Source organism: Cololabis saira, chromosome 12 (genome assembly GCF_033807715.1).
Source record: "Cololabis saira isolate AMF1-May2022 chromosome 12, fColSai1.1, whole genome shotgun sequence".
Taxonomy (NCBI): Eukaryota; Metazoa; Chordata; class Actinopteri; order Beloniformes; family Belonidae; genus Cololabis; species Cololabis saira.
The window spans coordinates 6,810,089-6,823,313 of NC_084598.1; the positions used below are offsets into that span (position 1 = coordinate 6,810,089).

Genomic DNA, 13,225 nt, shown 5'->3' on the forward strand with positions numbered 1-13,225 from the left:
AAGGCTATGCTGAGAAGGTGCCAGAAGAGGAGCTGGACCGTGGTGATGGAAAAGTATGGTACATACCACACCACAGAGTTTACCATCCCACCAAAAGAAAGGTCAGAGTTGTGTTTGACTGTGGAGCAAGATATGAAGGAATATCTACCTCAGCTACAGGAGCGTCAAAGATGGGCAGGAGTGAAGAGGAATCTGGTTGTGGGAGACCTCGTCATTATCATGGACAGCACGGCACCTTGTGGCCTGTGGGACGAGTGATACAGACCTTCCCAGACCGAAGAGGATTCGTCCACCAGGTGCGGATTAAAACCCGGAGCTGCCTGCCTGGATCGGCTGATCACAAAGGTTTGCCTGCTGCAGGAGGCTGAAGCCATCAGAGGATGCACCGGCTTCAGTTGTGACTTTTTTTTGGGATTTTTTCTTCTTTCCTTTGGACTGTTTGACTTTGACCATTGAGACTGTGGACTTTGAGTCATATAATTCAAGAAGAAAGAAGATTCGTGTGGATTATGGGTTGGACATTTTGAGCTTTATGTTAAAATTATTGTCTAATTATGTCAGTAATTATTGAGATTAGTTCAATAATTAGGGGCTGGTGTGTAGGAGCCACATATTGATGTTTCATTTGTTGTATCTGGTTGCCACGGTGATGAAGGAAGTTTGGGTCACGTGGGTCGTCACCGTAGCTTATATAAGGAATCAAATCACCTGCACTGAGGAGGAGAGAGGCGAGTTGGGTAGCCGTAATTTTTGTTGACCGCATTTTACTGATCTCCCCGATTACACTTTGCAGTGTACACATTTAAAACCTAAGTGAATGTAATCGGGAGGCCGATGTGGCTGAAGTTTTGTTATTAAACGCCATAAAACGTATCTCGGACTCAGCGTGCTTCCCTGTCAGCAGCAGCGCGTCATACAAATATACAGGACCCAACAAAAACTCTCAAGCGGCTCTAATAAGTACAGGAAAGCCGCAATAATTTAGAAAATGATAGTAGTGTAAGTTACAGACATGCTTGGACATACTTAAACACGGAATACGAGAGATACTTTTTTTTTGGTGGCAGCTGCAGTCTTGACTTGTTCGAATAAGAGCAGGAAGAAGTAAAAAACATATGAACTCCTACCCCTTTAACTCAAAACTATGTTTTCAGATGGACCCTCGTTATTAGATATCAAAAGACTTGACGTATATAAAAGTTAGACAAATTAATAGTATAATAGTTTATACAGTATAAATATATATTGTGGTTTAGCCGAGTATAATTTCCAAATTTCTTTCCATGGAGCCCCCCCTTCTTGTGTCTACGACCAGCCGGGCCCCCCAACCCGTACGTACTAGCAGCAAAAGAGTAAAAGTATTGGTTACAAACCTTTAATTGAAAAAATTAACATTAATTATGTTTTATTGATACATTTCTCTTTGGTTTACCCTGTACTTTGTTTTTCTCACCTTCCTTTTGTGTCACCAATGTATAAAATACGCACAAATAACTGCAAGGACATAAAAATATTTCTGAAAAATGTCTCTTTTAAATATGAGAGCAAAATTTTTTTACATTTTTCCTTTAACAACCTGTCAGAGTAGTAGTATGATTAAATGTTGAATAATGATATAATATGTTTTTAAGTTTTTATCCTGATAAATAACTTAGCATTTTAAAGAAACCAAAATATATTTCTAAGTGGGTTTATTCAGACTTGGATTACTGTATTCCATTAGGTGTGTTACGATTTTTTATTTTTATTTAACATGTGTAAGTATAATTTTTACAACTGCATATCTTTAAAGCAGATAAAGTTTTGCGCCCCCCTCCCCCCCCCAGCGATCTCTGGCGCCCCCCCAGGGGGGGCGCGGACCCCAGGTTGGGAGACACTGATTTAGCAGATACCTGAGTGATTATTGCCATGTGCAGTTATATGTCACTGTATCTAAACACTATTTACCCTGAGTGCCTGTATTCATCTATTTATAAAAGCAACATTATTCACGATGTGAATTTATATACACCCGTGTACAATCTTATTCATTACAAGCATTCTTATATATATATATATATATATATATATATATATATATATATATATATATATATATATATATATATATATATTTATACACACATTAAAGCATACATATACACATATACTTATTACTATCATATATGTATAGATACATGCATGTTCACATAAATATATACATATATATATATATATATATATATATATATATATATATATATATATATATACACATACACACCCACAACCATATTACATACCGTTTTAATTCAACATAAAGTGTGCTGCAGAGGATTTATAGCAGTTTAAAGAGAGCCCTCTGTCCCAGTCTAGTTTTCTGAGTGGAAATCTTTTGGTGTGGGATGTGCAGTCACTCTAGGGATATGAAAGAAAACTGTGGGCTGTCACAAAGACGGAAAGAAAGAAAGAAAACAAAAAGGCCAGTTTTTGGTGTATTATCTTTCAGCCATTGAAATCAATTTGCAGGTTAACTTACACAGCCTTAAAACCCAGAGTAAATGTCAACACTGCACACAGATTTGGGAGAGAAAAAATTATTCATAAAACTTAAAAACAGACTTTAGAATATAAGAGTATAATTTTAATGTTGGGGAATTTTGGAGGATTAACCTTGTTTGATTCTCCACCTTTGACTTTTTTCAATAATTGTTCTTAATTAATAAATTACATTTTGCATTTAAATCCTTATCTTGCAAAGTAACAGATTAATGTAGTAGAAAAGTCTTATTTTAATGATTGCCTGAGTAACAGATTGACTTAACAGATTGTGTAGAACAAAATCATGTTGATATACAAAATCTTCAATATTTTATTTATTTATCTAATCACGATACCAAAACACACAACATAGAGCCAAAATGTGTTGGTTTTTTTATTCAAAATACTATGGAACACTTGTGTCCAATAAAATAAATGAAAAGAAAAGATGAGCAAACATTTCTTCCTTCAGAAGAACTGAGTATGATGAAAGACCACAGGATCTGGCTGCTGTTCACACAAGTCAGAACTTACCACAGCAAAGTAAAAAGTATTGTGTTTTCGAGTCAACATGTGTTGAAAACAAACATTTTTATTTATTTTTTTTCAATCAATAAAAAAAAATTTAAGACAATGCAGTAATCTTAATCACCGAGTTTCAGCACATTTATATCCTTTTACTTCTGGAGCTTGTGGATTCCACTTTAGTGAACACTTTGACAAAGTCCCAATCTTTCACTACTACAAAATCTCAGTTCCCGTTTCTTTCTGAAATAGTTTGCTTGTTGTAACGGGGTTAGAAAGTGCGTCAGGTAAGCCTCGACGTCAGCACAGGGATTTTCTTCCGATCCAGCCTCCGTAATAAGATCCCTCGGGAAACCCACGGGGAGCCGTTCTCCCACCGCCTCTCTGGAAAGCACCAGTTGCTTCTGTTTTTACATGTCTTTGACAGTGTGCCATCTCATTCTGGTTTTGTCACAAACTTAACATCATCCTCTTCATCATCGGTGTCAAACAACTCATCCTCGAAAAAAGATCCTCCAAAGCCGTATTCCTGTGCATGAACAGACACCTCGTTTTGCATCAGGTGAGGGGATCCCTCGATAAAATCTGCAAACCTGTGGATTATGGAAAAAATATCACCAATGTTAGATATTCAGGAGGACTTCCAAATGCAGAACAGCAGCTCCAGAAAATAAACAAGCCTCCTCAATGTTTCATTGTAGGTAGTGTTTTCTTTGAATGCTTCATTCATCTGTGAACATAGCGCTTGTGTGACTTCCCAAAAAGCTCCAGTTCTGTCTCATCTGTTCAATCATTCTCCCAGAAGCTTTGTGGCTTGTCAATATGGACATGGATAAATGTCAGTCCGGCTTTTTTATGATTAGCTCCTCGGTTGTCCACCTTTGCTCAAACAGTGCAGATCTGACACTGATGTACCCTGACCTTGAAGTAGTAGTTGCGATATACTGGCCAGTGTATCAGTATATTTGTGTATTCCAATATACTTTTGCACATGGTGTAGGGTTACTATAGAATATGGTTTATCATGATTGGATATTGATTGGTAGGTTTGCTCTTCTTTGTTTTCAAAATTCCCGCTGCCATTTCTTCTTCCTCGGTTTTAAGTCGGGTGGAACGATTGTTTACAATGTCTGTAAAAATGACTGACGCTCAATATTTATCAGTTTCAACTAAATAAAATATACTCTATTGGCTCTAGTACTATGTCCATACTACATACAGGAAATAAACTAAAGGAAAGTCAGCACTGCGAGCCACGGTCCTGCAGAAAAAGAGCCTACACTGCCACCTAGCCTGAGTACGAAGCTGCTACGCAGAAGTATTAACCAGGCTTAAAGCTTCATATCTGAACAACCTCCTGGGAGGATTGTTATTGATGTTATAAGAAGAGTTTTTTTTTAAATTTATTTTAAAAAGAGGTAATTTATTTATGTACATCATATTGGAAACCAGATATTTTTGCCTTTTAATATTTTTCATATCCATTTTTCCTAAATATTTCAATTTCTTCCACTGTATTAAAACTGTTAAGTGTTCAGTTCAGCTATTTTTAAAAAGTTAATTTATTTTGTCTTGTATTGACACATAACCAATTTACTTCACTCATCGTTTTTAAACAAGAAAAACATGTCTCTGTTCTAAATTTCTCACTTCTATATCTTTGTATAGAAGTGGCAGTATAATGTATAAGGTATAACATGTCTGAGCCAAAATATACTGGGATATTGATTTTTGCCATATCGCCGAGGCTTACCTTGGACTTCACCTTGAATATCTTTGGAAGTCGTTCTGAGCTCTTTGGTAATAATTTATATTATCCAGCTCATCAATTTTCCTCTTACAGTTACATCCAGGGGTATTGGCTACGATCCCATGGACAAACTAATGGAAGACACCTGTAATGCTAACTACAGGGCACATTTAAGTTTAACATGTCACTACAGTCAAATTATTTTAAATCTTTTATATGGTACCCTCTAATTTGCCCGGGCCAGTTTCATTGGTGCTTCTTTTTTTTTTTTTTTTTTAAATCATTAATTTATTTCCAAAATGATTTAGTTGAGCCATAATTCACGAGCAATGTCTGATTTTCATTAGCTATAATTCAGCAAATTATTATTTATTATTAATCACTTAATTCCTCATTCAGCTGTTTCCAGAGCTCATGTGATTAAGGATCACTAGTATGTTATCGAGAGGTTTCACCGGTCAGTACTGTGGTAAAACTGAAAACTCCTCTGATTTCATCACTCACTGGGGATCAGTCATGACACTGAACACGTTTGTGAAATAAACAAGTTAGAGCCAAAACTATTTAATTTGTAATATGTTAAAGTTCCTTCAAATTGCACATGTAGGAGTATTTAAGGGGGGTACCTTTTTGGGGACTGAAGTCTGGACACCGTCTTCCACGGACTGAACTCTGGACTGTTAACGCATTTCCGCAGCTCATCTAGAGCATGTCGGGTCTCTTCCTCGCCCTGCTTTTGATACTCCTCCTCAGTCAACAGGCGGCGTGGCTCTGGTTTCCAGAAAAAATACTGCCGGACTTTCCTGCAGAACACAGAAAGTGTATGAATTTAAAATGAATTAATAAAATCAAAGAAAGAAAACTCAAAATAAAGGCTAAATTAACCAAATGTGACCAATGATGTCTGTTCTTTAATTATAAGGGATATGAAATATACACTCACCAGCCACTTTATACCAGGTGTACTTAATAAAGTGACCAGTGAGTGTGTTAGATCTGAAGACAATGTCATATTATACTGCGTGACACAACACTTGGTGAACACTACGTGAGCTGCTTTACAGTATATTTTCCCCTCTCGCTGTACTACTACGCCACCTTCTGTCAGTAATCAGAACACACATACCTCCAAGCTGCAATGCCCAGAAAGACTGGGTACTCCAGATTTTTAGAGAGCACAGCTGCCACAATGATGGCAAAAGCAACTTGCTGAATCTGAATTCCCAAATAAATCAGAAGCAGGCCAAACAGTTGCAGTGTCCATGACAGGATGTTAATGCTCTTCTCATCCACCAGAGGGCCGTAACGGTAACACGCAGCAAAGCTGACGAATCCCACCACCAACACATAACCTGATGAAAACAGAGATACAGACATGTACAGAGATCATGTATATTTATGTTTGTTCCTATTTTACAAATAGATTCATGGCATTTTGGTCAATTAAGTATCAGAGGGCTTTTGTGTCCCAGAGTGCCTTCAATGTCATCTGAAACCCAGAAAAGAACATCATATCCAGAGTAAAAGACAATCTATACCCACATGAGCTGAAAGACCACACAGCAATAGAAAAGTAGTGCTCCAAAAACATGATAAACAAACAGCAGTTAATAGTTTGCAGCTGCACTGACAAGGATCTTAACTTTTAGAGGCATGTCCCGTGGTCTGATGACAGTGTGGTTTCAATAATTTAGTGATATTGACATATATTAGCAGGAAAAAGGGTTAAGTTAGTATAACTATTTTGAATTGTACAGTACTAAGACAATGTTCTGTAATGTTTAATGAAAGTATGTATGCATGAGGACTCTGTACCTAATGCCACGTTCCAGTGCTCTCGCAGGATTGTGCTGAGGTTCCTGCAGACAAGCTGGATGGCATACACTGAGAAGGACCAGCCACCAACTATCAAAACATAAAAGGGGCTTTTCTGCGGAGAAAGAAAAATAATATATCTCAATTAATTTATTGTATTTATGAAATTATGGATTTTAAGAGCTACGGAATAACTTACCTTCGGTAGAAAGCGGGCCAGAACGAAAAAAACGATTATGAGAGATGCAATCATGCCTGTGCTCATACCAGCAGAGTAGAAAAAAACCGAACTCCTTCATATAGGGACAAAACATATCAAATACAGTTTATAGCGATTATGATGCCACTCATTCCAGCAATGGAATATTGGTTTTATGAAAAACAAATACCTGCTGAGGGAGTCCGCACAGACGAACAACAACACACCAGAGAGGAACAGCAAAAATAGATAGATATCAAACTCTGCATGGGAAAAGAAAACAAGGAAAATTACCACCTATCATCAGTCAGTACTTGGCACGTTTCTTTTCTTAATTTATTTTCCACTTACTACGAATCGGTTTCACAGTGTACTGAGTTTGTCCAGTAGGATCAACTTTGAAGCACGTCTTCTTGGTAAACAGGGCGATATTAATAGTGGTTTCATTGTGCCGCTCACGCAACAGGCTCTGAAACCAACCCCAGACACTGAAGCGGTCCAGCTCCTGCAGCTCCTCCTCACCTTCCACGGTGTCCACCTTAAATACCTTGGAACTCCACACTTTCACCTGTTAGAAAAACTGCAGTTATTAGGGATGTTTGAAATAAATTCCCCAAAATCCACTTTTGCATGATAATCATCTATAAAAACAATAGTGATTCTATCACTTTGCTTCCCACATAATACACCAAAAATACATTTGTAAAAGTATCGAATGAAATACTTTTATTCAAATTAAAACTTCAATTACAAATGGAATAAAATGTTTAATTCGGATATTTGGATTGAATTGTTAACCGATCAGTGAATTGTGTCAGTCTTGGCCCACAATACCAATACTAGACTAGAACACTCCCATCTCCATCCAGAGGTGTCAAGTAACGAAGTACAAATACTTTGTTACCTTACTTAAGTAGAAATTTTGGTTATCTATACTTCACTGGAGTAATTATTTTTCAGAGGACTTTTTACTTTTACTCCTTACATTTTCACGCAATTATCTGTACTTTTTACTCCTTACATTTTAAAAACATCCTCGTTATTCTATTTCATTTCGACCTTTAAAAAAAAAAAATATCCAGTTAAATTGCTCCATCCGGATAGAGTGAATTTGGTTGTGGTTGTTTCCGATGTTCTTGTCCAGTTTTGTTCTTACATCCGTTCCCTCAGATTCCTGCAACTAAACTTGGATGTACATTCCAATAAAGGTTAGGATAAATGATAACATGCCGCTGAAGTTTGACTTTTTGCACCATTACAATACTTATAGGCAACTAGTCATCATATCTCCTGCTCTCTGAAACACATGTTAATGCTCAATAGTACACATATATGGTTCTTTAATATATTTGCATTATACTAAGATGCATTCATTTTCAATGGCTTTTGTCCTTAATGGCTTTTTTCCCCACTTACATTACTTTTACTTTTATACTTTAAGTAGTTTTGAAACCAGTACTTTTATACTTTTACTTGAGTAAAAAACTTGAGTTGATACTTCAACTTCTACAGGAGTATTTTTAAACTCTAGTATCTATACTTCTACCTGAGTAATAAATGTGAATACTTTTGACACCTCTGTCTCCATCTCATTTGAGTTCAACAGTTTAAAAAACGTCTACCTAATATGTCTGCATTTAGCAATATTTAAAAAATAAATAAATAAAATTGTCCAAAGGATCTCTCCTGGATCACAATAATATGGCAGGCTTTAAACCACATTTTCACAAACTTTTACACAAGAGTATACCAGGTATCATTAATGTAACTAACCTGAATTCTTGTCCAAGTTTGCCTCCAGTTTGGCACAACAGAATTTTTGTAGCAGAACCGGTTGGACCCTGACATGATGTACTCTTCTCCATCTTGCAGATCAATTATTGGATGGTTTTTATCTGGGTTGGACAAGCAGATACATGTCTAAAGCTGCAAGCACATCAGTAAATGTTACCAACATGGAATATTTATGACAAGATAAACCGGAAACATGATCACATTATAATATAATGTCTGTTTGAAAGGTATTAATTAGAAAACCAGAACATCAACATTGTTGTATTAAATCCAGAAAAAAAGACTATTCAGATATAACAAAGTCCGGTGTGTCAGTGGTAGATTGAAAGAAAACTGTGGACTGTTTTGCAGCATTAAAATAATCAGCTGCAGCTGGTGAAAAGATATAAAGGGATGAGTCTGACAGAATATAAGCAGCTATCTTCACCGTTTCACTGATTCTTTCCTCTTCAACCTCTGATAAGAGGTTGAAAATCTACAAGTAGTTTCTAATCAGTTTAGCTCAGTTTCATGAATCAGAAAAAGAAGAAAACTGAGGTGGAGTTGACATTAATCTGACCTCAACAAATCTCTTAAAACCAACCAGCTAATCAGTCTGATTTAATTACACAGACAAGGAGTCAGCGAAAGAAAACGCCAATATTAAAAAAAAACACTTTTTCTTTTTTAAATATTGCCGTATATAAGATTTAAGAAAAAACTTTAATGTAGTTTCACTTTACTAAATACAGGCTAATGTTTATTAGCTTAAACTGATTTAAAAAGCGTATTATATTTCTAAAAGTCTCCGTTCCTGCTTAGAGGTGCAGCTTCTTACCCGTGCTCTGCTGTGCCGCTTGAATGAACGTGATAAAGAGCACCATAAAAAGCATTAGTTGAGTATTTGTGGAGCCGTAGCCGTTTATCATTTTCATGTATCCCGCCATGTTGAGTCCGCTGACCGCGTCATTCTCCCGCGCCTGGCCCCGCCCCTTCCGGTTCAGACCGCAGGATGAGTTACAGCCCGATCAGCCAATCAGAAAGCCCGCCTGGATGTCGTCATTGTTGGTGTTAAATTTTTCAGGGTATCTTTGGCTGAAGTGTTGTTTGGTGTTTTTGACCATGTAACGATTAGAACAAAGCCAAAAGAAACATTTATTATTATTTGTTTATTATCCTTAAAAAATTCGACATCCACAAATCCAAATTCTTACACAAAAAAATCCTCTTTTTTTACTTTTCATTGTGAATTCAATCAGTATCTGGACTCTATTAAGTTTTCTACTAATTCAAAAGCAATCAAAACCATAAATGTATGTAAATGTTTTGGCTTTCTGTTATCCCCCCTGGCTGGTTATAATGTGTTGTGCTTTTTTTTTTTTTTAAATTTGAGTTATACTCTTTATATGTTATAATTCAACTTGAAATTGCATAATGTGAAGATTTGTAATCATTGTACTTTTTGCAAATATTAAATAAAAAAAAAAAGGGTATCTTGAACAGAGCATAAACCCCAAATCAGTTAAAACGAGAAGCCTGTGTGAAAAATATGATATTTCCTTATCTTTTGTTTTTATTTACGTTTACTCCTTAAACTTCAAGCCTTCTATTTTATTTTGATATATAATTTACTGTCCTTAATTTGTAACTGCATTTTATCCTGAAGTTTTGTACCTTGGCTTTTCTGTATTTATCTGTCAATAATAATAAAAAAAAAGGTATCTTTAGCTGAATTATTTCTAGGGGTTTTGCCAAATATTGAAATGACCATGTCTTGACGGAAAGCACCCTCCCTCTTTCACTTTATTGGGAAACACTGAGATTAAACAAAAAGAACAGATGGTTCTTCCCTTACTTCATGCATTGCTTCATGTCACAGCATCAAAAAGAGGGATGCAGTTAATCACATGAATGTTGATTAGTGTTTGTTTGGGTTCCAAGGTCCAGGATCCTGATGGAAATCACCACCAGGAAGCATCCACCCAATGACGGCCTAGTGCCCCCTGTTGTGAAGGACGGAAAATGAGTCTGGCATTATGAAAAGCAAAAAGAAAAAAAGAATGCCTCAAATTTTCTGTAATCTTCTGTATTATTCTGTATGAGATTATGTAAATGACAAGATATCATGAAATAATATGAATAAATATGGGATGATGATCTGTCCAAGGCCAATAATAACATGGTTTGGGATGATCCATCCTTCCATCTATCCATAGAGAGGGCTGACCTCCCTCTCCCAGGGCAGCTTCTCCAACTTTTCTGGGAAATACTGAGGAGTTCCAAGGGAAGCAAAAAGATATGATCTCTCCAGTGTGTCCTGGGTCCGGCACATGACTTCCTCCCGAGTTGGATATGTGTGCAACACGGCCCCAGGGAGGCCTGTTGATATTAATAGTAATAAGATCAGTAATTGTGACATAATGACACGATTGCAGTCCAACACCTACAGGATGGCACATTAATATATACCATTGCCAGAAGGTTTGCTGTGTCTCTCAACAGTCTCAAAAACATGGAGAAAAAAACTAGGAGACAGGTGCCTGCTTTAGAGAGCTGGACAGGGCTGTAGAAAGTCCTTGACCCATCAGAAGAACCAGTACCTGCTAAACAAAAGGTGGGGGGGCCCACTAGAAAAGATTTGGGAACCACTGCCCTAATTAATCAACCTTATATCGTAAATAATCTGACACTAAAGAAAAATGTGAAAGAAAAAAGGTTTTTAAATCGTGAACATTTGTATTGTTTCATAATAAAATATAAACACCACTGGCACACGGCGCACTATTTCCTTAGTAGCACATTTTCTAAATGTCTTGCCAATAAATTCTACAACTGGACACAGTTTTGACTTGATAGCGGAAGAACCAGTTTTGTCCAAGAGAGTTATTTTATTTCCAGCGTGCTAGCTAAGTAAATAAGTTGATTGCAGGTGTCTTTACTGACACTCAACATGAGCAGGACAGACTGAGCTGCTCTAAGCTAAATTAGCTTATGTATTATCAGGACTACTTACCATTTTCTTTATGCTGTTTTTATTTACTTATTTATTTTTCTTTGTTTTTTTGCCTTTCGTTTCTTACAGTCGGGTGAAAACCTTCTCTTCTTTTTTACTGTCCCGCTCTCATCAGGTTTGTTTATGTAAGACACAGCGAGAGGTAGAGGAAGCTGCTGACTACTGTCAATGATTTATGTTAACAAATGGCAAATATGCAGCAAACAGGAGAATAAAGTATACGAAAGAATACAACACTTATATGAACAGGGGTGCATTAGACAAACAAATGAAAAATATTAAATTCTAATAAAAATAAAACATTTTCCTATCTTATGGAAAAATCCCTCAAAATAAGGTTTTTAATAAATCCGCTAAACTCCTTCCAAAACCTACATGTGAAAAGGTAGAGCCAAAAGAGAGAATAATTTCTGGACAATCACAACAAAAACCGCAATCAGTATTTTATGTCACTTTTAAATTTTATCATATAATGTTTAGCAAGGTACATTTTATGAAGAATTTTAAAAGACACTTCCCTCCCCTTATTTTGAATAAATATTTATGAGTGATCAGCCGGACAATCTTCCAGTTGATATCTGTGATAACGGCTCCAATAATACGTTATATATGGACAAGAGACAATCATTTCATAATAAACTGCTTATTCTCTTATTGCTGCTACCATGTTCCTGTGAAAAGCAGCATAAATATGACAAAGCTATGTTTAAGACGAGTCTGCTCTAGTCTTGTTCCATAGCTGCAGCTATGACTGCTGGCCCTAACACACTACTTTACACTTACTATAGGTTTTACTAATCAGGTGGAGCCTATTCAGCGGATTACTTGGACATCCTTCTAATAACACATTACAGTAATCTAGTCTAGAAATGACAAACTTGTGAATTAGCTTTTCAGCATCAAAGGAAGCTCAAAATATTTGCGATATTACGGAGATCCTGATTAATATGCTGTTTAAACAACAAATCCTGATCTAAAAATAACACCATGGTTTCATACAATAGTACTGGAGGCCAACACAACACCATCGAATCACTTCCTAAGATGCTTTGGACCAAAAATAAGAAACTCTGTTTAATTGGAACTCAGAAGCAAAAAATTAGTGTCCATCCAGTCCTTGATGTCCCTAAGACATGCCTGAAGTTTAGCTAACGGTTCTGTTTCATCTGGCTTCATAGACAAATAGAGCTGCGTATCATCAGCATAGCAATTCAAATATTGATGCAGTGGTTCTGGATTATACTTCCCGAGGGCTGCATGTATAAACTGGGCAAGATTGGCCCTAGCACTGAACCCTGCGGGACACCGTAGCAGAACCTGAACAAACTGGAATCTGCCAGATAGATATGATTTAAACCAACCTAGAGCTGTCCCTTTTATCCCAACAACATGCTTTAACCTGTGCAGTAAGATGCCATGATTTACAGTGTCAAAAGCAGCAATGTAGAACCAGAATGGACACTAATCCATTATCTGAGACCATAAGAAGCCTATTCATGACTTGAACCAGTGCTGTTTCTGTACTGTAATGCATTCTGAACCCTGACTGAATAACGTCAAATTGATCCTTCAATAGTCACATAACTGGCTTGCAACTACCTTTTCTAGAATTTTAGATACAAATGGAAGA

At 36.6% G+C, this 13,225-nt stretch overlaps 1 protein-coding gene across 1 annotated transcript; it reads right to left on the reverse strand.

Moving 5' to 3' along the window:
- Positions 1–2,872: 2,872 nt before the first annotated feature.
- Positions 2,873–9,533, reverse strand: nemp1 (nuclear envelope integral membrane protein 1). Its single transcript, XM_061734720.1, has 9 exons — positions 9,421–9,533; positions 8,583–8,704; positions 7,161–7,377; positions 7,000–7,072; positions 6,810–6,903; positions 6,611–6,725; positions 5,922–6,147; positions 5,422–5,598; positions 2,873–3,638 (listed from the first exon to the last, which is right to left on the reverse strand). The coding sequence occupies exons 1-9, from the start codon at positions 9,527–9,529 to the stop codon at positions 3,482–3,484; spliced, it is 1,290 nt and encodes a 429-aa protein (XP_061590704.1). The 5' UTR covers positions 9,530–9,533; the 3' UTR covers positions 2,873–3,481.
- Between the last annotated feature and the right edge of the window lie 3,692 nt (positions 9,534–13,225).

Coding starts and splice junctions, on each gene's coding strand:
- nemp1 (XM_061734720.1), bottom strand. CDS start 9,529: ATGGCGGGATACATGAAAATGATAAACGGCTACGGCTCCACAAATACT. Junction 8,705..9,420: donor AGCGGCACAGCAGAGCACGG/GTAAGAAGCTGC, acceptor TGTCCAACCCAG/ATAAAAACCATCCAATAATT. Junction 7,073..7,160: donor CACTGTGAAACCGATTCGTA/GTAAGTGGAAAA, acceptor TTTCCCATGCAG/AGTTTGATATCTATCTATTT.